The sequence below is a fragment of the Dromiciops gliroides genome, chromosome 5 (assembly GCF_019393635.1).
Source record: "Dromiciops gliroides isolate mDroGli1 chromosome 5, mDroGli1.pri, whole genome shotgun sequence".
Lineage (NCBI taxonomy): Eukaryota > Metazoa > Chordata > Mammalia > Microbiotheria > Microbiotheriidae > Dromiciops > Dromiciops gliroides.
Genome location: NC_057865.1, coordinates 38,100,193 through 38,124,663, shown reverse-complemented (window position 1 = coordinate 38,124,663; position 24,471 = coordinate 38,100,193). Strand labels below are relative to the sequence as shown.

General features: G+C 45.4%; 1 protein-coding gene and 1 non-coding gene across 4 annotated transcripts; one reads left to right on the top strand and one right to left on the bottom strand.

Moving 5' to 3' along the window:
- On the bottom strand, nucleotides 1–24,357 carry METTL6 (methyltransferase 6, methylcytidine). 3 transcript variants are annotated; one of them, XM_043966247.1, is made up of 6 exons: nucleotides 24,204–24,357; nucleotides 22,710–23,100; nucleotides 21,851–21,985; nucleotides 19,097–19,267; nucleotides 18,024–18,165; nucleotides 1–177 (listed from the first exon to the last, which is right to left on the bottom strand). In XM_043966247.1, the coding sequence occupies exons 2-6, from the start codon at nucleotides 23,031–23,033 to the stop codon at nucleotides 143–145; spliced, it is 807 nt and encodes a 268-aa protein (XP_043822182.1). In that variant the 5' UTR covers nucleotides 23,034–23,100; nucleotides 24,204–24,357; the 3' UTR covers nucleotides 1–142. The 3 variants fall into 3 exon arrangements, with proteins under 3 accessions (XP_043822182.1, XP_043822181.1, XP_043822183.1); XM_043966246.1 differs by lacking the exon at nucleotides 1–177 and adding an exon at nucleotides 13,770–15,219; XM_043966248.1 differs by lacking the exon at nucleotides 1–177 and adding an exon at nucleotides 15,385–15,527.
- Nucleotides 697–770, top strand: TRNAT-AGU. Its single transcript has one exon. It is a non-coding gene; the product is annotated as a tRNA-Thr (tRNA).
- Nucleotides 24,358–24,471: the final 114 nt, after the last annotated feature.

The window sequence follows — 24,471 nt, the reverse complement described above, 5'->3', positions numbered from 1 at the left end:
AAAGGGTAGAAGCCCATCTTCAGACAGTTGGCTGGCTTTCACTTTGGGGGCCTAATAGAAAGAGGGCGAAAGGGGTCATTCAGTCCAGCCCCTGGACCTTTTGCTTGCAGCTTATGTTCAGAATAAAACAAAAACCAAAACCTCATCTGTTTTTCAGTGGCTTTCTTCTTCCGGTGCCTATAAAAATAAAGAAAAAATAACAAGTATTTCTGTTATGCACATTGTACGTATAGGGGAGGCTGAGTTTCTCATATTTCAAATTTAAAAATTCACCTGTCATGAACAAAAATTGTTTTGGGGGCAGGGTGTAGGGGGGAAGATGAGCCCTTTGTAAAGTCACGGAACGACCCATCCTAGGTGAGAGTGAGCGTGGAGTTCTAGGGCACCCCGAGAAAACGAGGACAAAGCCCGTCCCCTCCCCCACGCCGGCCCGAGCCCGACGCTCCGGGTCTGCCTCGGATACAATGTAACACGGGGGCGTCCACCTGGGGCTGCGGCCTCGCGCAGGGCAGGTAACTCGGGGCCAGTTTCTCTGACTCGGTTGGTTTCGACTTGAAACTTTCGAGCAGCTGATCGATTTCTTCCCGGAACTCCCGGGTTCCCTACTCCCCTTCCCCCGCCAGCTCCTCTTCGGGCCCTAACCTTTGGACTTAGTCTTTCATTCTTTACCATTCATCGCCTCCCTTTGTCTGCAGCGGCGCCGTGGCTTAGTTGGTTAAAGCGCCTGTCTAGTAAACAGGAGATCCTGGGTTCGAATCCCAGCGGTGCCTAGGTCCCTCTCGAGGGAACAAGCATATTATTATTCCCCGATTCAATGTCACAGTAGGATAAAGACCCTCCTGGGAATTATTAGAAGGAAAAGGGGGGAGGAGCAGGCTCTATTTCTAGAATGTTGGAAAGCCCTCCTCCACTCCCACCCCCCGCCCCGCCACCGGAGTTCCCTCTTCTCCCCCACCCCTCTCCCGTATCCTAAGGTCAAAGTTTCAGGGTCGCTGGGGAATTTCCGACCCGCAGCCAGCCTTTCCCCCTAGCATCCTTGAACCCTTCTTGCCGACGATATTTTCTACTACCTCAGACCCTCACCGCCATCAATCATCCTCTTGTCTCCTAAGTTTTACTTACTTTCCCCTCTCCCGCCCCCCTCCTCCCTCGAAATACTCTCTGGAACTTCCAATTTCATTCTCTTTCTCACCTCCCTCTTCCCCCCCCCCCCCCAGCTGAGTCACCTCACCTAGATACTGTCTTCTCAATCAATCAATCGATCAGCAATTATTAAGCGCTTCTAGGACACTGGACTGAGAGTCAAGAAGCCCGGGGTTCAGATCCTGCCTCAGCCACTTATTAGCTAGCTATGTGACCCTGACAAATTAATTAACCACCGTGCCTCAGTTTCCTTATTTGTAAAAGTAAGGCATTAGACCCGATGACCTCTAAGGTCCTTTCCAATCCTATTATCATACAATGTGACAGGATGTAGGGATATGATGATAGTGGATTGACATCTACTCTCTCTCTCTCTCTCTCTCTCTCTCTCTCTCTCTCTCTCTATATATATATATATATATATCGATTACCAATATAAACAAATCTAAAGTAATTTCTGAGGGGAAGCCCTAGCAAAAGGGGCAGGACGGAACTCCACCAGAAAATGGGACTTCAGCTGGGCCTTGAAGGGAGCTGGGGGACAGACAAAAAGTGCTAAAATATCAGCAGGTCTGCAGTTCAGTTATTCTGGCTCCAGCAATACTGGGATTCTTTCGATCAAATCATAAACAAACATTTATTAAATGAATGAAAAAAGTATTAGGACGGGTAAAAAGTATTTATTAAGTCCTTGCTATGTGCCAGGTACTTTATATTTACTATCTCGTTTTATCCTCACAACCCACCCTGGGAGGGAGGTGCTAGTATTAGACCCATTTTACCGAGACTGAGACAGAAGTTAAATGGCTTGCCTAGGGTCAAACAGCTAGGAACTCCAGAGCTCTTAGATTTTAGTCCCTGGTTTCATGGAGCTAACGCTCTTAACCTTTCCCCTTCCTGCCTTTCCGATTCTATCCAGTCGTGCAGGACTCATGATTGTTCCTTGAATCCGGGCATTTTTTCTGGCTGCCCCCTTGCCTACAAGGGTCTCTCTCTCCTCCGCTCTGACTAGAGAGCTCCCTGGCTTCCTTTAAGTCTCAACTAAAATCCTACCTCCTACAAGAAGCTTTCCCTACCCCCACCCCCTAGTAATTCTAATACTCCCTGGCAGTTGGTTATTTCCTATTTATCTTGTCTATAGCTTGCTTTGTGGATACTGGATCCCTTGCTGTCTCCACTATTAGATTGTGAACTCCTTGAAGGCAGGGACTATTGTTTGCCTCCTTTTGTGCTTTTCATAATGCTTGGCTCTAAGTAGGTGCTTAATCATAAATGTTGATTGATGGGAGAGACACTTAAAGGGTCTTGGAGAGGTATTTTTGGTTCAGAAGATTACAGGAATGGTGAGGGTAGCCATTCTTCCTACTAGACTGTGAACTTTTTCATGGAATCTTGATAGGATCATATAGATTTAGAAATAGAAAGGACCTCAAAGCCTAACTAGGGGGCAACTAGATGGCTCAAGTGGATAGAGTCCTAGGCCTAGAGTCAGGAAAACCTGAGTTCACATCCAGCCTCAGACATTTACTGGCCGTGTGACCCTGGGGAAGTCATTTAACTTCTGTTTACCTTAATCCACTGAAGAAGGAACTGAAAACCACTCCAGTGCCATTAGCTGGCAGCACTCAAACCCAGGTCCTTGTAACTCCAAATTTAGCACTTCATTCAGTGCGTCCCAGACCCTCAATGTCTGAGCATAGTCTCTTGTCACAGAGTAGGTATGATACTCTCTTGCACACAGTGGGCATGTAATGAATACTTGGTGAATTGCTGGACAGGGATTTTGTTGAAGGCAAAAAAAAAGTTTGTTGAATTGAAAGTGACAATTTAATGCATAGGATTTAGGTGGCAGAGTGCACACCACAGAAAACAAAGCTTTTTTTTTTGTTTGTTTTTTTTTTTTTGCTATTCCACTCAATTTTCCTTGATCCTGGAAGAAGAAGTTCAGTTCAACAACTTAACTGCAACATTTATTCAGCATCTGGTCTATGTTAAGCAAGTACCAAGGGTTACAGGGATGATAAGGCAGAGCAGCCTTACCCTCAAAGAGCTTACATTCTAGGGGGTGTGGGGAAGTGTCCCATGTACTGGTGAAATGGCTACAAGATATACGTAAAATAATGCAAAGTGATTTCTAGTGGCAGAGAGCAATTTCGAACTGGTGGCTTGGTGGTTGTTCAGTTGTGTTGACCAGTTCACGACCATACTGATGTGGGATGGAATTAGGGTCAAATTGATCGTGAGTCGTCCCAAAAGAATTACAAGACTCAGTGTCTCAGTTTCCCAAGTTTTATTGCAATACTGTGAGTGACCACAGGGAGAGAACCAGAAAAGTGGACCTGTATCTCTCCAATAGGGAAAGACAGTTATATTTATAGTATGAATAAATTGATTATCAGTCTCATTATAATAATCTCCACTTTAGGGAGCTACAGGGGAGAGTTTATCCTAATTTAGAGTTCCTGGGGTCCTAAGCCAACCCCCAAGGCGGGTACCTTTTTCTGTGGAGGTGTGTTTTGGGGATTTACACATCATAAGGTGAATCTGGGAACAAATTTGGCTTTTTCTGTGCATGTCACTTTTTTATTCCCATGGCTAGTTTCACAATACCTTCATTTATCCGTAGAATTTCTATACCCTGTCAGTGTATCATTGTTATGTTTAAGGTCTCTCTGACCTGCTTGTTCTTCTTATGGGTACTGATTAATGTGGGTACATAAAAACCTATACCTTGACTTATATTAATGAAGACTCAAGTCTTAAGTTATCCATTAACTGAGGTCTGAATCCCTTTTAGGGTTCATATCTGAATTAGAGCTTGAGTCTTAGGTTTTTCTGTTAACCCCTTTTTTTGCCTCCTACATCAATACTGCTGTTAATATGAATGTATGGATTACCAGGATTTGATGGAGGTGGCTTACTATCCAAAAGTATTTTTTATGAAACCCTGGGTTAATAGGAGCAAAATGTTTTTCACCTGAACTCCAAACTGAACCCAGATAGCTAGCAGATAAAAGTCCTTACCTGGGGCCTTCTTTCCTCAGGATGGTAAGTCCCTATCTTATGGGGACATCTGGGTGTCCTCATCCTTGCCAAACACCTTTTTGGAATCCTGTAATCTTATCATGGTGCTTCTATATTTCCTCCATACTTGTTATAACTGAAATTGTTAAAACTGCTTTGCATTACATCCATTCTTGTTATATATTGCTTTTGGGTTGATTTGTATCACACTAATGAAACTGACAACACCCTGTCACCAGTGAACAAAAAAAACCCTTATATGCCCTTAGAAAGAGGGAGTCTCTGAACCCCTTTTGGAACAATGATCATGTTTCTTTCTTCTTGGGACAAATAAACTGGTATTATGTTTTTCCGTTTGTCTCTGATCTGGTTTTTCCTTTAGGAGACATGTTCTCTGATCTGTTTTTTGGTAGGACAGGCATGGAAACAAATTGTAGGAGATATTAAAAATTAATTTCTCTGATCTGTTTATTATTTTTTTGTAGGAGATGGGCAAATAAAAACTACATTTAATTTTTGACACCACCTATGGGGTTTTCTTGGTAAAGATACTGGAGTAGTTTGCATTTCCTTTTCCAGTGGATTAAAGCAAACATGTTTAAGTGACTTGCCCAGGGTCCCACTGCTAGTAAGCACCTGAAGCTGGGTCTTCCTGACTCCAGGCCCAGGACTCCAACTACTGAGTCATTTGGCTGCCTCCAAGACAAACAGTGGGTAAGTGATTTGCCCAAGGTCACACAGCTAGGAAGTATGCAAGGCTGGATTTGAAGTCAGGTCTTCCAACTCCAGGCCCTGTGCTCTATCCACACCACCTAGTTGCCTAATGACAGAGTGGTTGTTAGGAAAAGGATGGGCCCCTCTCAGGGTGATTGAAACTGTCTGGGGTGATTAAAGTGTCTGAGAGGTGAATTCAGATTCATTGAGAGTGATATGAGCAGAATTTGGGGTCAAATTGATCGTGAGTCGTCCCAAAAGAATTACAAGACTCAGTGACTCAGTTTCCCAAGTTTTATTGCAATACTGTGAGTGACCACAGGGAGAGAACCAGAATAGTGGAAAGGTATCTCTCCAATAGTGAAAGAGAAGACAGTTATATTTCTAGTATAGATAAATTGATTATCAGTCTTATTATAATAATCTCCACCTTAGGGAGGTACAGGGGAATGCCTGTCCTTCTCATTATAATATTCTCCACCTTGGGGAGGTACAGGCGAAGGCTTATCCTAATTTGGAGTTCCTGGGGTCTCCTAAGCCAACCCCCGAGGCTGTACCTTTTTCAGTGGAGGTGTGTTTTGGGGGTTTACACATCATAAGGTGAATCTGGGGACAAATTTGGCCTTTTCTGCACATGTCTCTTTCTGATTCCCATGGCTAGTTTCAAAACCTCTTCATTTTTCATTAGAATTTCTATGCCTTGTCAATTCCTTTATTGTTATAGTCTTCAGGTCTCCATGGCCTAGCTCTCTCTGTTCCCGTTATGGGTACTGATTTATGTAGATACGAGAACCTAACATCCTAACTTTTAAGTTATCCATTAACTGGGGTCTGACTCCCTTTTAGAGCTAATATCTGAATTAGAGCTTGGATCTTAGGTTTTTCTATTAACCCCTTTTTGCCTCCTACATCAGGAGGAATAGAAAGAGGTGCTTGAGAGACTGAAGTCCACAGGTGACGGGGTTAATTTAAATATAGGATTTCTCAAAGAAGGTTCCCCCCGAAGAAGTGAACAATGCAGGGGGGTTGGGGATGCTGCCTTGATGAACTAGCCAGCACCTACATGTATGATTGTAATTCTGGGGGCCAGATCGCTGTTATAAAAACAGGTCTGCGAGCCTACTAGGGGCAGAGCCCATTTTTTTAAAAATGTAAAAATAAAGTTTTTTTTCCTTTTTCTAACATCCTAGCGTTGTGTCTCAGAAATTTTATTTTATTTTATTTTAGTGAGGCAATTGGAGTTAAGTGACTTGCCCAGGGTCACACAGCTAGTAAGTGTTAACTGTCTGAGGCTGGATTTGAACTCAGGTACTCCTGAATCCAGGGCCGGTGCTTTATCCACTGCGCCACCTAGCTGCCCCGTCCAGAAAATTTTTAGAACATTGTTTTTCTCAGTGGTTGTGATAGTGATCAGGAAAAGTATCTGGAAGTGGGCCGAACCAGTAACTGTGTCTTGTTAAAGGTTCCAGGTCCAGGTGTTACATTTTTCTTCTAATAACCATAATTTACTAAGAACTTTCTGATGCTTATCTATTCCCCCTTCCCAGGCCAATTAATTTCCTGGGGCTGACCAAAGTTGGTCAATTCCAGACTCTTGATTTGTTTTATGGATCTCCCACAAACTATCCCCTCCCAAAGATTCTCAAACTTACTTCCAGGACTTTAGGTTTTATGTAAAAATGTTCATTTACATTAAGTAGTTTCTATAAAGAGTTAATTAGTTTCTTTTTTGTGAGAAACTTACCTAACCCTAGGACAGTCTCATAGCTCCCTGTTCTTTTATCCCATAAAAACCCTATCTTTAGTCCCCATCTTTGGGTATTCCTAGCAATCTGCTTTGCAAAACTATGAGTTATAACTCCTCTGTCCCGATTAAAGACCTTATTTTTCCTATATTGATTGATTAATTTTCAGGTTGACACTTCTCAATTCTATTTTTAGTTTATCCAGTCACATTTTTAAACTTTAAAATCTTTGACACTAGCTCTATTAGTATTATATGGTAAGAAAAAAAAAAATGTTATGGGCCCAGGGTATTTTAGAAGTTTTCTGGGAGAAATCAAGGAACCTTCTCCTTGAGAAACTAAGGATAGACACACCTAGAGATGAGCAGCATGGGATCTGAATTGAAGTAACTCCAGGACCACCACTCCTTGGGGAGATAAGATTAGGTGTGGCTGCTGCCTTTGTGACAGAGATGGTTTGAGAGATCAGAGCCTTCTCTCACAAAACTTCCCCCAGCTACCACCAGTGGGGGATGGGCTTCTCCCAATAAGGAAACTTTCCACAGTCAGATGATCATCCCATCGGACCACCATTGGTCCTCTATAGAAGGATTTGCCTGTCTCCTGCTCAAGGAGAAAGGTATCTCAGAGAACCACTCTGTGCCATGCCTTCTCCCCGTGAGAAGTCCAAGGACTTCTCTCTTGGCTTCTATTTCGTAGTGCCTAATGAAATATTATTCTATTCTAATTGGATATTTGTGCAAGAAGGTGTAATACTTACAAGAGGAATCCTAAGGACCCCTACCCCAAACCCCCATCTACTTTCCCCAAAACATAAGCAACAGTGAATAAAGAAAACAAAGGCATTGTGAACAGGAGAGAAAAGAAGAGGAAGATAAGATTAATGTGTTGACTGCTATTTTGAAAGAACGTTTGTCTGGCCACTTTTATTGAGTCATTTTGGTTGGTTCTGACTCCTCCTGACCCCCCTTTAGGATTTTCTTGGCAGAGATCCTGGAGTGGTTAGCCATTTCCTTCTCCAGTTCATTTGGCAGATGAGGAAACTGAGGCAAACTGGGTGAAATGACTTAGCCAAGGTCATAGAACTAGTGTCTGAGGTCAAATTTGAATTCAGGTCTTCCTGACTCCTGGCCAGAGAACTTTTTAGCCACTGCCGATGGGTTATTTATTCCTTCCTGGGTTACTGCCACCATGATGTCCTGCCCTCCTAACTGGTGAGTCCAGAACCCTGACCAGATGTCGTAAGAGGCCTCACCAATGCTTACCTCACTGTGGGCTTTGTGCTGTGGGCTGCTGAATGAACTAATGGGGACTGGGCTAGGGGGAAGTACTGGCTCATTCAGATGCGCACCAAACATTGACTTTTCCACAGACCCAGATGGTTAGTTTGCAAAGTCTGTGGACTTTCACTTTCAGTTTTAAATTGGTTAAACTTGACTCACTAGTCTGACTTCCCCGTCTCCTTACCATCATCCAGGCTGCCTGCCTCACCTCCTTCTTACCAAGCCCCTTCCCCCAGCATATTGTCTTCCCCCATTAGACTCCAGGGAGGGCAGGGATTGTATTGCTTGCTTGTAAGCTCTTATTCACCCACATACTCATCCATCCATCCATCCATTGCAGAAATCCAATTAAAACAGGCAATTTCTTCAATTCTTCTTCTCCACAGCCTTTCCCCCAACCCCCTTCAGAAACTGGCTGCTAAATGTACAATGTACCCCCCTGCAAATAGTCTGGAAAAGTGAATCCTCTATACAGCATTCAAACAAACCCTCCAAAATTCAGATCACCTGGGTACTAGAGACAAGCTCCTTCAGGGAAAGAAGGTAGCAGATGGAATGCTCTTACACAGTCTGGTAGGGTGGTCAGATGAAAAGGGGCCCTCCAAACAGTTGCTTCAAGACTTGTGTGCTTTGGTTTACATGGCTTCCCAATGGGGCATATTGGAGGACAGCATTCCATCTACCACTTAGACCTGAAGAGCCCTCACTGGCCCCCTTGTCCAACTCACACCTGAACAAGAAATGATGTCCCCTGACAAGGGGCTTGTTTGAAGGAACCCGCTTCATCCCAAGGCCGTCCATTCTGTTGTGACTTACCTCTAATCAATGAGGATATTTTTGTTACATGGAGGTTACATCTGGGCCGTGGTAACATCCGCTCATTGCTCCCAGTTCTGCCCCCTGAGGCCACACAGGAGTCTAACTACTTCCTGAAGTCCCTTTGGATCCATGAAGAGGGCAATCCTATGTCCCTGACCCACCGTCCCCAGAAACCCTAGCACTATCTCCTTGCTTGGGCTTGGTTGTTGTTGCTTTTTGTCCTATAAACATATTTATTATAAAAGGCTGTAACCCCTTGTATTCCTGGGGACCCCAGTCAGACTACACTTGAGTATTCAATGCTCGGTGCCATGTTTGATGGGGACACTGAAAAGTTGTAATGAGTCTCTGTTGTGGCCCTGTCCCCAGCTTGCTATACTATACTTTGGGGAACTTCTCCTTGGCTAAGAGCTAGGACTCTCCTTCAGCTAAGCTGAGTTACCTTGATCCCCATAGGAGATCTCCTTCACTTTGTATTATCTACCATCTATTCTCACATGCATATTTCCTCCGGTTTCTGTTTCTTGCTATGAGACTTGGATATATATATAAATGGGTTTTTTGCTAATTATATGAGTGTTCCTCATGGAAATGGTTGGTGGGAAGTGAGTCCCACTTAGATGTACAGCTTGGGATTTTCCTTTCCCCAATAACCACATGGAGATCAGAAATTGGATTGAATTCAACCCCATCCTGTAGGCCAATAATATTTAAGAGAGTAGATGGGTCTACTTCTAGCCTAGTACCCCCCTCACCTCTTGCCCCAAATTGTTGCTCCTCCTCCAGGCTTTGTCCCTTGGAGAAAGTCGGGAGAGAAGAAGCTATTCAATGGCCCTCTGAGCCACACATACAAAGATGGCCCTTGCCCTGGTTAGCTTCCCTACTCATCTTCAAAATAAAGGAGCTAGAATCAATGGAATTGTGAAAGTTCTGTCCAGCTCCAAACCCATGATCCTATGATTATATTCTCCCCAGCACCCAGAATAGTGCCCTGTTTAGTTTTCAGTTGGATTTCATCAAATTCAACATATTGACAAGAAGTGAAAGCCCCCCAAATATAGAATGTTGTTTTTTTTAGTGAGGCAATTGGGGTTAAGTGACTGAGGTCAGATTTGAACTCAGGTACTCCTGACTCCAGGGCCGGTGCTCTATCCACTGCGCCACCTAGCTGCCCCAAATATATAATTTTTTAACAAAAAAAATTTTTTTTTTCATAACCTGAGGAAGGTTATTCAAGTATCTGTGAAAAGAAGTCATAATTTCTATCATGGCTCCAAATGATTTATTTTATAATCTTCTCTTCCCTGGCCAGCAACTGTGAAAGAGAAGAAAATCCTGCCTGAGATAAAAATGACTAATATGTGAAGGAAGTATGTGACCAGCCGGCAGACCCTCGGCTGTAAAAATGAACGGGTAGATGGAGTGTGTGTTTTCCTCCCAAGGAAGGAAACCTGTGGCTCAGGAAAGCACTTTCATTACCCATGTGCTGGGAAGCTGGTGGACGGCACAGGGTTTAGCCATCTTGGGCAACAGTCTCCTAAGAAGGAGTCCACAGCAGTGTGTCCCCTAACGTACATACACTTAGTTCTCAAGGAAGTCCACTGGTCTCAGAAAATAATAGCAGCTGGGGTTTAGAGGACTGGATTGGAGAGGCAGCTTTCTGCTGTTCAGAGGGTTTTTTTTGTTTTTGGTTTTTTTTTGTTTTTTTTGTTTTTTTTGCAGGCAACGGGGGTTAAGTGACTTGCCTAGGGTCACACAGCTAGTAAGTGTCAAGTGTCTGAGGCTGGATTTGAACTCAGGTACTCCTGAATCCAGGGCTGGTGCGCTATATCCACTGCGCCACCTAGCTGCCCCTGTTCAGAGGGTTTTGATCTCAGTCCTAAAGTGGCCTGTTCCTTCCCCACCTCTCCAACACACACACACACACACACACACACACACACACACACACACACACACACACACACACACACACACCCTCTGAACATAGAACTTGGCATAGAACTTGAGCTGCAAAATGTTCAATTGTGCCTCCAACTCTCAGGAAAGGTGGAGACTATCATGATCCTCAGAGAATATGACTGACTACATGTTACCTGGCTAGACCAGCAGGGAAAGTTTTAGGGAAGATGCACACTCTCTCTGTCTCTCTCTTTGTCCCCTGTCTCCGTCTGTCTCTGTCTCTATCTCTTTGTCCCCTGTCTCTATCTTCCTCTGTCTTCTGTCTCTGTGTCCTGTTTTTCTCTCTGGCCTTTTCTGCAGTTCAGCCATTACTTTCTCTTGGGGACCCTCTATTCTCGCAGTACTGCCACAAGTCGCATTGTTCCTTTGTCTTTGGGGCCCTCTCTTTCTCCCGTTGTGTGACCTCGCACCAAGTAAGCCCAATGGACCCATGGAGGTATTTATAATCTAATTTATAATTTATGAATCAAATTCCATTCTGTTTGCAAGAATACTTGGAAGTCTCCATAGTTAAGATTATCATTAATAATTATATCCTCCATTTAGAGAGCTTTTTTTTTTTTTGGAAAGATTTAGACATTGCTGGTGAGATAAGAATTTCCCTAGAAGTGTGTGAACATGTAAATACCCCTTCTCTCTTGTTATCAGACTGGTCTGTTTTACTGAGTGAGAGGCAACTCAGCAGAAGTGTCGTGGCTGGGAAGGGTTTTCGTAAAAGGGTAATGGGGGGCATGAAGCAGGCTGGCAAAGGAATGCTACCCCGCTGACATGGGTGAATATTCCAGATTGATGACTGAAATTCAATGGAAAACAAAGCACCTGAGTCTTCGCCCTGGTTTGGTGGGAAGAAGCCTGCTCCACCTGGGTGGTGCCTAGACGATGCAGCTAGGTCAGAAGTACAATAAGTTCTTGGTAACACGAGATAGCAGACACAGCCGAGGGCTTTGCCAGCGGTGTTGTCACAGAAATGGATGGCTGTGTTATGATGGTGACTAAGGTGCGTTTGGAAGAAAGCCGATGAGGGACTGGCCTCTACTGCCCCCTGGCGACCACTGCATCAACAACCACCCATTTCTTTTGATTTCAATGCTTTTCAAGCTCTTCCTGGGCCATCTATGCAACCTTGGAATGAATCCTGAGGTCGAGTTAACCTGGCTAAGGCTGAGCAACAAACGTGCCATACCCTTCTCTATAGCCTGGCCCCAGGTCTCCCCGGACTGAAAGGAGAGAGGCTGGACCTCTGCCTTACAGGTCTTCCCCACCCCTTCTCATCTTTTCCTCAGGGCTTGTTAATCCAGTGAAAACTTGCTGCCTTGTGGCTCCACTCAGAATCCCCCTAAGTCTGCAGTATAGACTGTATACACAGCTTCTATCTGTGGTCACCACGGTGGGCTTCCTTGTACTCATCCAGGCCACTCCCACCCCTTGTCCTCTTGTGTTCCTATCCCACACCGGCCTTTTCTGTTGGGCCTTCTGCAAGTCCTGGTCGACTGACCTTCGCCAGGAAATCACACTCCATGTATTTTGTACTTACAAGTCTATTTTCCGCCAGGGGTTATCTTGTCTCTGTATCCCTAGCTCTTGGCATCATGTCTGACACATGGAGGTATTTAACAAATGCTTACTGAAATCTTTAAAAAAAGTCTAAGATGACAAATACGAATAGAAGTTCAGGGTTGGTGTGTCTTCTCACAATAACCGTGTAAGACAAGGTCAGTATCTAGCAGTGTCCTCTAAAATTACTCAAGGGAGACCCCCAGTACCATTGAACACATCGCACACCCTCCTCTCAACTCTTTTTCCTTCCTGTGGGTCTGTGGATTCCCAGTGAGGTTTAGTGGAGACTTGGAATCAGAGCCTGCTTTGGACAGTTCCTAGCTCTGTGGCCCTGGGCAAGTCCCTGGTGCTCTCTGGGCCTCAGCTTTCACCTCTATCAAATGGAGGGGTGGAGGGTGGATTAGGTGGCCTGTACTAACTATCCTGTCCTGCTCCAAAGGTAGGATCCAGGAGAGAAATTTTCCTATGAACTATTTCCATTATTTGGACAACATGATACATGGTTATTTCCTCTGAATTATGTAAAATTGGCAGGAAGAGGAAGGGGAAGCTTTGACTGGATGAAAAAGCCTTAGTTTGGTGGCCCAATGGTCCCTACCCCCAGAGTTTCATATTCTTAGTGCGGGAAACAACACACAGAAGGGAGAGATGTTTTGGCCTGGGAGGTCACAATGGAGACCCTGGACACGTATGTTTGGAGAAGGAAAGGAAAAGGATATTTAAATTTGTGTGTATTTATGCCAGGAAACAGTTTTCTCTGCCATGGATTCATCTTGTGCTAAGTCAAGCCTCATGTATAGAGGGAAGATTCAAAGCTTCAGGAACGTCTGTGAGCACCGTTCTCCAAAGCAGGAGGGAGGGGCCAGGTTTTCAGTTCTGCCTCCGGTGAACAGATAGCGGTGCTAGCTCCGTCCCCGGAAACATCCCCTGTTCTTAACCAATGTGTTACTTTTCTACCAGCTCTGGATCTGTCTGTCTCTCCACGAGGACAAGTCTATGTTGCTCCAATCTATTCTATCTTTTCTCACTTGTGACTGGAGCTCTGTCACTGGATTATCCAGGAGTGTCCCAGGACCCCCTCGAGGGCCCTGATGACCCCTGGGTATTTTATCTGGGAGATGGGCTGTCCCTTACTGGAGCCATCAAATCAGCAGTGGCTTGAGGAGCCAGGCCCTAAAACAATCATAGCCGACATAATGAAAGCCGGCCGTGGAGTGAAGAGAGTTAATGCAGTCTGCCTTTATCTTCTTCCCTGTTAGACTTTCCTAGAGGCATCTGTGTTTGTGGCCAAACACTGCATTTGCTGGAGGCAGCTACATCTGTTCCAACCCAAGGATGTGGGGAGCAAGGAAGAGAACACTTTTGTACTTACCAGCAAAAGAACAAACGACAATGACGAGACACAGAAAAACAAACAATTCCCTCTGCTAAAACAGGCACTTCGAGGCGGGGTTTTTCCCCCAATGTGTTTTGTCTTCCTCCCATTCCCATAAAAGTTCAGAGAAGAAGATTTCAGCATATATTGATTAAAAATCTCCCTTTATTTTGAACAAAAATACAAACCCACCTCTCCCTTTCTCTTGGCTCGTTGTTTTAAACAACCACTTCTGGGAGAGGGAGGATCTGGGAGCCTGCAGCTGACGGCGAAGAACAGAACAATTGCCATTCCTACCAATTCGCTGACTCCATGCGCTTTAATACCTGCCGTCCTCCTCCCGGAATGATGATGCTCTCATCACCTGCTGGGGAGGCCCACATTTGGGGCATCACTAGGATGTAAGGGGATCCCCTCGCACTTGTCTCTTTCAAAAGTCCATCCTTGGAGATTGATCACCCACGATGAGTAGAAGCTACTCGACACGACAAGACAAGAGATACCGAAATCCCATCTAGTTGTGTACGAGCCCTTGGAGGCCACGGGCCAAGTCTTCCTTCATCTCTCCCACCGAGTGTGCCCCTTCTGACTATATTTTCTGAAACACAATTGGGACGTGTGGCTCCCAGTCTCTCAGGACTTGGAAGGTGGGACAAAGCCCCATTTCCTTTGTACTCCATGGCTTTCAGGCTGCTCTGGTGTCTGCTGTTGGTGGTTCTTTATTGCTGAGGGTTAAACACCTGACATGCCGGCAGACCGGCATCCCATGATTCCCTCCAACGACGGCTCCCACTGCCCCCATCCCTGAGTGGTATCAACTTACAAAGGAAGAGTGGAGGGTGACACAAGTGGACATGAGTCCACAACACTGTACCTTTCCTAGGTCTCAGGCTGCCGCCCAATAGGCATGAAATGCCAAATGCCTTTAGAATGTGCCTGAACGAGGAAGCGGGCCAGCCACATGATAGAGTGAACACGACTAGGTTAACAAACCCTCCTGGGCACCTCTGGAATGGTGAAAGGCCTTGAGCAGGGGTCCAAAACCTTTGTCTGTGTCTTGGACCCCCTTGGGAGTCTGGTGAAACCCAAACACCTGTTCTCAGGACTACATTTTTAAAAGCATAAAATTAAGATACGTAGGATTACAAAGGAGACGTGTTATATTGAAATATCACTGAAAAAAGCTCACAGATGCAGGGTTAAGAAGAAGGCCTCTAGGGTGTGGCAGGGTCTGGGGGGAGCAGACAAGAACCGTGAAGAAGGAGCAGGTGGAGATGGTCCGTGCCTGGCACCATTGGAGGAAAGTTCCCCATTTGTGAGATGACGGATGCCCTGAAGAAGTGAATTCCTAAATTGAGACAAAGATTCTAACTTTTAAGCGTGTGCCTCTGCCCCAGATTGTTTTTTATTCTGTGAAAGGTTGAGGCTTGTGGTCCCAGTAGTCAAAATCACAATGTCCTTGAAGCCTTCCGAAATTTGCTCTGAAGAAAAACTCTGGGTACTGACAGGCCTTCTTTCTTATTCACGGTTTCTCGGAGCACATATTCGTTGGCCACTTCTTCATATCCAGCTTCCCTGAAGAGCTGAGCCAGGAATACTAGAAGAGAGAAAGGTGAATGGCTCCGATGATCTCTGCCTGGACAGCCCTTCTACTGGCTCACCAGGTCAGGGCAGAGCTTTTGTTCTAATCCAGTGAATATTTTACTTTGACATTTAGGGCGGGTTTTACTTTATTGGAAAAAGGGAAGACAACACGGTCCCATTTCCTACAAGCGCACCATTGTTACACAAACAAATGGAAAATTTTAATTCCCAAGGAATGGCTTTCATGGGCTCGTCAGTGGGTCATAGCATGTCACGGTCGAGCTCCTTCCACGAGGCACAGTTGTGACGTTTAAATCATCACTAGAGACATAAGTTTTGGATAAGCTTATATTAACTTATTGATATTATACCAGTAAGGGACTGACTGAGTGTCTCCCTATATCTTCTCATGGTCCCAGGCTGCACGATAGAGAAGGCAGAGAGAGAGAGCTTCAGCATGGGAATTAGCACAAACTGGAGAAAAGCTCCCCAAAAGCACGTGGTCCCAAGGAGACGCAAGAGAGAACCTTCATGGCTACCTGTCCAGGTTTTTTTTTTTTATCACTTTTGATAAGAGGCAGGTCTCATTATACATCAATCAGATCTAATTGGTTAGCATTATTCAAATCTGATTGGTTAACAGACCTGAAAGTGGGCTAAATTATAATGAAGTCTAAGGATGATATGAGAGAAAGGAATTCAAGACCCTGATTCAAAAACTGGGCACTCAAAACTGGTCAGGGCACAGCCCATTCATCTAGGTGTGGCTTAATCTCATCAGTAAATCCTCGGGCTAACCAGGCAAAAGAATCTCTCTCCAGCCAAAACTCCTTTGGTGAGCTTGGGGTTTGTCCCAGATGAGATTTGATAGAATCTCCTAAGGAGAGCTTCTTTCAATGGACAGGGAGGGAGAACCCCAAGAAAGAGATTATTAATAATTCTTTTCTCACACAGCTAAATGACTTTGCCAGGGCCACGTGGGTTGCAAGGAGCAGAGCCAGAAACTATGGAAAGTTTCCCAACTCCAAGTTCTGAGTGGTTTCCATGACTCCACAAGGTCACAGCCAAAGCCTCCTCTTACAGACAACACATTTCTAGTGTAAAGGAGGAGAGTGAAGTTGCCCCGAGTAAGCCACCTTCCACATGTCCAGGGTGGGCATCCTGTTTCATTCCATGATCATCTGAGGAATGCCTACTCTGTGCCCAGCACAGTCCTGCTACAAGCCAGTGCCTGCCTGTGCTGAACAATGTTCAATGTCCCGTTTAAGTAAAGAGAAAAGACGAATTTCAAAGTTGGTGGTGTTCACAAAAAAGCTCTGCACCCTCAACGGCTTTACTCCAAGCTCCTCGTTTATTCTACTACTCAGGGGAGCCCAAGTAAAAATCCCAGTGACTGTTCATCAAAACATATTCCCCCACCCCAATGAAGGTGAAGACCAAGTCCAAGGCCCAGTCTGCACTGTACAAGCAGACCTAACACAGCGGCCTTGGGGCTAAGGAAACAGGCTCTCTGGAGGGTCCTGGCTTTGCAAACTGTTTCACTGTGGGCTCCCTTTCATGCCTTCTTTCTGAAAAGAGGCAATAAAGTGGAAGGTAGTAAACAGCTTTGATAGACTCTTGTTCTTGTTTTTGTTTTTTGTTTTTGCAGGGCAATGAGGGTTAAGTGACTTGCCCAGGGTCACACAGCTAGTTAAGTGTCAAGTGTCAAGTGTCTAAGGCTGGATTTGAACTCAGGTCCTCCTGAATCCAAGGCCAGTGCTTTATCCACTGCACCACCTAGCTGCCCCATTTGATAGACTCTTATTCATTTCAACCTCGGGAGGTTTCTGACTTCCACAGCATCTTTTCCCACATCTAGGAGGGAATGGAGGGTTCGCCATCACTGACAAAACCTCCCCCCCCTCCCTCGCCCCCTTCCCCCAAGCCCACTGCCCCCTCTAGCTGCTGCCAGCTAAACGTCACAAAGCTGAATGCATCTGTGCCCTTTCCCCCCTTTCGCCACTGCCAAACTTTCCTAGAGGCGACCTCTATTTGCGTTTCCTGTCCCCTCCAACCTGTCTTCAATCCTGTCTTCAGTTTTCTTGGTCTTCTTTCTGACCTCCTGTAGCATTCTTAGCCTCGTCTATGAAATCTAACTTACATTCTTGTCTTTTCGTGTTCTCTGAATGCTTTATACCTGCACACACAGACGTATCTGCATGTGTGTGCACAGACAGAGATAGAGATAGAGATTTATTATATCTATATGGCTTAGCTTTGCCTCTCCACTAACGTTATTGAGTCTTTGAGGGAAGGGACCTAGTTATAAGCTTTTCCCACACCACCAGCATGGCGCTGGGCCCGACAGACGTGATTATTAAATAACCGCTCCTTGTGTGGCCCGCACGTCCCACCTGTGTACAACGCTGTCAAAGGCTGAGGATGTTTCCTGCATAACGACTGCCTTTTGTTTCTACACCCATGTTAAAAGGCAGTGTGCTGAAGGGTGCAATGGGAGGGTGTGGGCTACACCACAGGCCCTCAGTCAATGAGCCAGAAAATCTGCTGAGGTCCACTCCCTGCCCGGCACGTAAATGTTCTGTCTCATGCTTTGTTTTGGAACGCAATGATCCATTGCCAACCACTGGTCTGTATTGACCATTCCCTGCTCTGCCTCAATACCAGAAAGGAAGGATGCCAAGGGGTCGGGGGTAGCACAGATCTCTCACACTTCAGCTGGATCACTCGCCACTACATCAGGATCCATTACAAGGCAATGAAAAACGGAAAATCAACACAAAGCACTTGAACGAGAAACAGCCCTTCCGCTCCTCTTACCTTCAGTAAAGAAATAGGCCCTGGTCCCATCTTGTCGAACGTAAAAGTTTTCTCCCAGCTTGTTGCCGGCCTTAAACCGAAGCATCGCGTGATCATTCAGCCCGTAGTCTCGAAACAAGACACATTTGCCAGGCTTTAATACCTAATGGACATAAACATACATTGCACATTATTCCTAGGCATTAATGTCAGCTGAAATCTCCTTAGATCAGACACCACTAATTGTAGCTTGTGAACTTTCTAGGCTGAGCTAAGTTGGATGGCTGATGGGACGTGTGGCACGGTGAATGGATGAAAGGAAAAAAGGAGACTGCCTAAGCTGCTACAGAGGACAGCCTTTGGGCATGCCTTTTAGTGGTCACATTCATTCTTGCAAACACCTAAGAAATGTCAGACCACAACGATGAAAAATCGAAGCTCAGGGCTTTGTCTGGGATCAAGTTTTCCTTTGCAGAGCTGTTTCTCCAAAGGAGGATTTCCCTCTTTCTTTCAAAAGCCACATTTCCCCAACAGTCACTACAGAGCCCAATTCATCTGTGGTTGGCCTGAAGCTCACCAGCTCCATCTTCCATGGACCAAAAGGCCTGGGACACTTATTTGCAAGCCATGAAACTTTCCCTGTAGATTCCTGAAATGTGTTACCCCATGTTCACAGGGGAAATATATATATATATATATATATTTTTTTTTAAGTGAGGCAATTGGGGTTAAGTGACTTGCCCAGGGTCACACAGCTAGTAAGTGTTAAGTGTCTGAGGCTGGATTTGAACTCAGGTATTCCTGACTCCAGGGCCGGTGCTCTATCCACTGCTCCACCTAGCCGCCCCCACAGGGGAAATATTTTAATCTTTCAGCACCATGAAGTAATTATTAAATATTTGAATCAATTAAAATTTTTTCTATGTACAAAAACTGATTTGACCCACACCATCTCCTGAGCAAAGTCAAGGCACCATTTCTGACCTCTAATACATGTACAGTACAATGGATCATTGGAAGAGGGGTCCCCAAGGGCTTTAAAGGGAAGCATGATTTGAAAGCTGCCCCCCCCCCCCAATTGGGCTCTCATCTACCTTGTAGACATTTTGCAAGACCAGGTGCATCTTGTCAGGGTGAACAGCAGAAAGCACAAATATCAAGGTGACGACATCGACAGAGGCTGCTGGCACATATTCGAGGAGATCATCTTGGGTCAGATCGCAGTGGAACACCTTACACCGCTCAGAATCATACAGAGGGTTTTTCTATTCGGCAAAGGAGGAAAATGTGACAAACTGTTTCACAATGAAGTCATGCCAACATTGAAATAAATCAAATTCAACAAACATTGTGTCTACTACATGCAGAGCACTGTACAGGATGCTGGGGGAACACAATCAAAAATGAAATTGTCCTTGCCTTTATTCTCCTAGGAAGGACACGAATTGGAGAGGGAGACTCTTACCAACTGTGGGCATGCCTAACCCAAAAGCACGAATTCATTCCATGAAAACGTGGCATTGGGTAAAACCCTTTGACAGAGGGCTCTGGTAATAGCAGGTAGGAATCCAGCGATCTGCCAAAGATGGTTGGCTGTTTCATTACATCGTGGATGACACTGGTCATTTCACAATGTTGCAACACAATCTGTGGTGTCGTGATGACACCATGTAGTACAGCATATGCCTGTGCTACAAAGTAGAGAGCAAACATGCCGTGTAATTGGCGATCTCTCTCCCAGAGTAGCAAACTCTTGGATGCTGCCAGAGACCCCAGGCTCTCCTTCCTGCCCATGGCATTTTGTTTACAATCAAAGTCACTGACATTTAGGTATTGTGACAAAGAACAGGATTTAATTGCTACATGTTGCCTTTTACTTAGAGCCCATCAGATCTTCAGAAACATACATTTTTTTTTTTTTTTAGTGAGGCAATTGGGGTTAAGTGACTTGCCCAGGGTCACACAGCTAGTAAGTGTTAAGTGTCTGAGGCCGGATTTGAACTCAGGTATTCCTGACTCCAGGGCCGGTGCTCTATCCACTGCGCCACCTAGCTGCCCCCAAAACATACATTTTTATAAGGTAAGGAAACACTGACTTCTTCTTAGGAAATGTTGACTTTTTCTCTATAAGCCTAGAGTGCCTAGCATACTGCAAGTACATGGGAAATGCTGGCTGAGTGACTGATAAGGGGCCAAAGAGACAGTAAAAAGGACAATAACCTGTTGTTAGCTCTTGGTTATCTAAGGGCTGGCTATCCATCTGGAAAACTAGGTAAACACAGTGGGTGTGAGCAAGCAAACAGCAGAGGAAGGGGGGCCCGGCCCCGTCCTTGCTGAGGAGTGTCCATGGCTCTCCACCTCAGCCTCCAAAGGAGGTAGAGGGGCTTGGTTGTGCCCATGAAGGTGCTTCCCCAAACCACTGGTGCTCCCAAGGAGTGATCATCAGTCTGAAAGTGGAAGGAGAGCTAGAGAAAAATCTTCCTCTTAGAGAACTTCTCTCCAGCTCCCTGGGAGCCAGCTATGGAGGCTCTATTAGTCTGGGGGGTGGAGGCAGCTAGGTGGCGCAGTGGATAGAGCACAGGCCCTGCATTCTGGAGGACCTGAGTTCAAATCCAGCCGCAGACACTTGACACTTACTAGCTGTGTGACCCTGGGCAAGTCACTTAACCCTCATTGCCCCCCCCCCCAAGTCAGTCATTGGGGATGTGAGAGTGACCAATTGGGTGACTGAACTCACCTTCATTTTGCCAGTTATCAAAAGGAATCACTACCTAAGAGCTGCTGATCAATGAAATTAGGTTTGCAACCTCAGTATTCTGTTTCCAACTTATTTTCCTTTTCATGATTAGCACTAATTGGTAATATCAATTTTTGTTACATTTTGTTTTCTAGATCAGTTATGTCATATTCAATTTTTTTTTTGGTGGGGCAATTGGGGTTAAATGACTTACCCAGGGTCACACAGCTAGTAAGTGTTAAGTGTCTGAGGCCAGATTTGAACTCAGGTCCTCCTGACTCTAGGGCCGGTGCTCTATCCATTGGTAATATCAATTTTAAAAGCAAAGGTTTGGGGGCAGTTAGGTAATGCAGTGGATAAAGCACCAGCCCTGGATTCAGGAGGACCTGAGTTCAAATCTGGCCTCAGACACTTGACACTTACTAGCTGTGTGACCCTGGGCAAGTCACTTAACCCTCATTGCCCCTGTATGCCACCCCCCCCCAAAAAAAAAAGTTTATAAGAAATGCTGAGCAGGCAGATTTCAGAAAAACCTGGAAAGACTTAAGTGGACTGATGCTGAGTGAAGTGAGCAGAACCAGGAGAACAACATTGTATGATGATCAACTGTGATAGACTTGGCTCTTCTCAGCAATACAATGATCCAAGACAATCCCAAAGGACTCATGATGGAAAATGCTCTCCACATTCAGAAAAAAGAACTGTAGAATCTGAATGCAGATTGAACCAGACTGTTTCTACTTTGTTTTCTTTTTCTTTTTTGAGGTTTTTCCCTTTTGTTCTGATTCTTCTTTCACAACAGGACTAATGCAGAAATGTGTTAAATGTGATTGTACATATACAACCTATATCAGATTGCTTTCTGTCTTGGGAAGGGGGAGAAAAGGGAGGGAGAAAGAAAAATTTGGAGCTCAAAATGTTAAAATAAATGTTGAAAACTATCTTTACAAATAACTGGGAAATAATAAAATACTTTTTGATTTTTTAAAAAAAGCAAAGGTTTATTTTAGCCTAAATTGTGCCAAATCAAACCTTTATGTGAAAAGGCAAGTTTCAATCACTGAGAATCTTCCTTCTTAAAGAAATATCATCACATGCTGATTACACCAACCTTAACATACTCCACAGCCCGGGGGGAGAAGTCACAGGCGTAAGCGAAAATATTTGGATCTTCTTCTAGAAGTGGAAATAGACAGTTTCCAACCCCACAGCCAGCTTCAAGGAGAGTCAACTTCTGATCATCAAACTGGGAGGAAAGAAGAAGAGTGTATGTTGTATTTGCATGATTAGCAAATGAAGCTGATAAGTCTCTTATTAAAAAGCCAGGTTTTACTGCTATAAAAAATTTTTAAAAGCATCTGATAAGTATATTCTTTTTTTTTTTTGTGGGGCTATGGGGGTTAAGTGACATGCCCAGGGTCACACAGCTAGTAAGTGTCAAGTGTCTGAGGCCAGATTTGAACTCAGGTACTCCTGAATCCAGGGCCAGTGCTTTATCCACTGAGCCACCTGGCTGCCCCCCTGATAAGTCCTGATAAGTATATTCTATTTCTGTTGTCTTAATTTATGTTGGATTAATTCTCACTAGAAGCTACAAGTGACTGGTTTGTTGTCCATCGGTCACAAGCACCGAATAAGCTTAATAAGATGCCAAGTGGTCTTGAAACAAGCTCAGGAGAGTGGGAAAAGACACCTTTCAATAGACTGCTAAGCACTTAATTATTTCCCAAACCTGAGACCCATTCACTGGTATTTATTTAGCACCTACAACTAGCATTCATTAAGTGCTTACTAGGTGCTAGTCACCGTGCTAAGTGCTGGTGTCAGAAGTGATGTGGACAAGTAACCTAACCAGCTAATACCACAAATTACAGAGGAGGTGCCCATCTGTACTGGTATCCTTACCCAGTAGTCCCCTTTACCCATTCAGGCCTTATCTTTCCCATAAGAGGCAATATTAGCTGACTTACCTCCCTACATGACCTCAGTTCCTCAAACTCTCTGGTGGTCCAGTGTCTGTCTTTGAAGAAATTGGTACTATTTCTCTTGTAAAACAGGTCCCAATTCTTCTGGGCCTCCTTTTCCAGTTTTGCTTGTTTAAAGGCAGACACGACTGGGCCATCTCTGCTTTGCTTTGCCAGTTCTCCAGGACTAAAAGGCTTGCTCTTCTCTTCTTTCTCACTCTGTGGATCCCCTCCACCAGTGGACAATACCACCTGGAACCCTGTTAGAGAGTCCTCATCCCGGTAATTCCCAGATGACTCCATCTTCCTGTAGCTCTTTTTAGGATACATTTTTTTAGCTATTTCCCCATTTTCATTTTCAGGCAGCCTATTCTCATGGCTCAAGCAGTTTCGGGCGCTAAAAAAGGAATGAAAATGAGAGTACAGTTATAAATCCAACATTTTCAGGTGGATAAGGTAAAACGGTATAGCTGTGTGACCCTGGGCAAGTCACTTATCCCTCACTGCACCGAGAAACAAACGAAACAACAGTATATGTAAAGCTGTATTTGCATGATCAACAAATTAAGTGAGTAATTCCCACTTATCAAAAATCCAGGCCTTATTGCTGAATGAAAGAATGTGGTCATTTAATATCCATTTCTGTTGTCTTAATTTTTGTTACATTAGAAGCTACAAAGTAACCGGTTTGTTGTCTGACTCATTTCACCCATCACAAGTAGACGGTGCCCTGCACATAGTAGGTGCAAAATAAATGGTTATTTGCATGTGCTAATAACTGTAAAGCCCAGCACATAGTGGGCACTATATAAATGTGAGCTGCTGCTGCTGCTGTTCTTCCCTTGCCTAGAGGATGGTTCAGCACACGGAATTCCTGAAAAATCAAACAAGTAACATTTATAAAATGCCTGCTCCCAGGCCCGCACAGCCCATGTTTTCAAGACCCATCACGGAGGACCGTACACAAACACTGGGGACCCCAGGACCCCAGGGGCCTGTCCTGTCTGGAGGGGCAGAAGAAGCGCAGGGAGCAGGATCAGACCAGGGGGCTCTTCCTCCTTTGCTGTAGGGTGGGAATGGGGGGGGCGGGGCCTGTTCTTAATCTCAAGGATTATGGATACCCCCCCCAGCCCCCCAGACCTCAACCTAGAGCTGGAAGGGACCTTGGGTCCAGCCCCTTCCTTTTACAGATGAGGAAACTGAGGCACAAGGAATTTGGGGGGGCTGGCGCTGTTAATGAGTCAGAGGTAGGATCTGAACCCGCTTCCTTCGACTCCAGGGTCAGGGGTTCTTCTCACCCTAACCTTGGTACTCAATTTTTACAAACTGGGAAACTGAAGCCTGGGAGGAAGGGAGGGCTTGCGTGTCACCGTACAGCTGGTAAGTGGGGGGGGGGGGGGGACAGGACGGGACCACTGGTCCTTTGGCTCTGGGTCTCGCAGGCCTCAGTGTCCCCATCTGTAGGATGGGCACGACCCTGCCTTAAGTGGCATCACCTACCTTTCCAGCCAGGGGCGAGGATGGAGCTTCCAAGCCCGGAGCGGGCGGGGGCGGGGCTCCGGGATGTGGGGGCGGGGCTCCGGGGGCGGGGGCGGGGCTCGGGCTGAGCGCCTACGTTCCCCTCCCCCAGAGAAGCATACTCCATCCCTTCTCAGCCTCGCTCCGCTTTAGCGCGAGGACAGGACTGGAAGTGCGCTCGGCCACGGACCTCGATCGGAACGCTTTCTCGGTGGCGCTTCTCCGCCCCCACTTCCGGTAGCGACGCCGA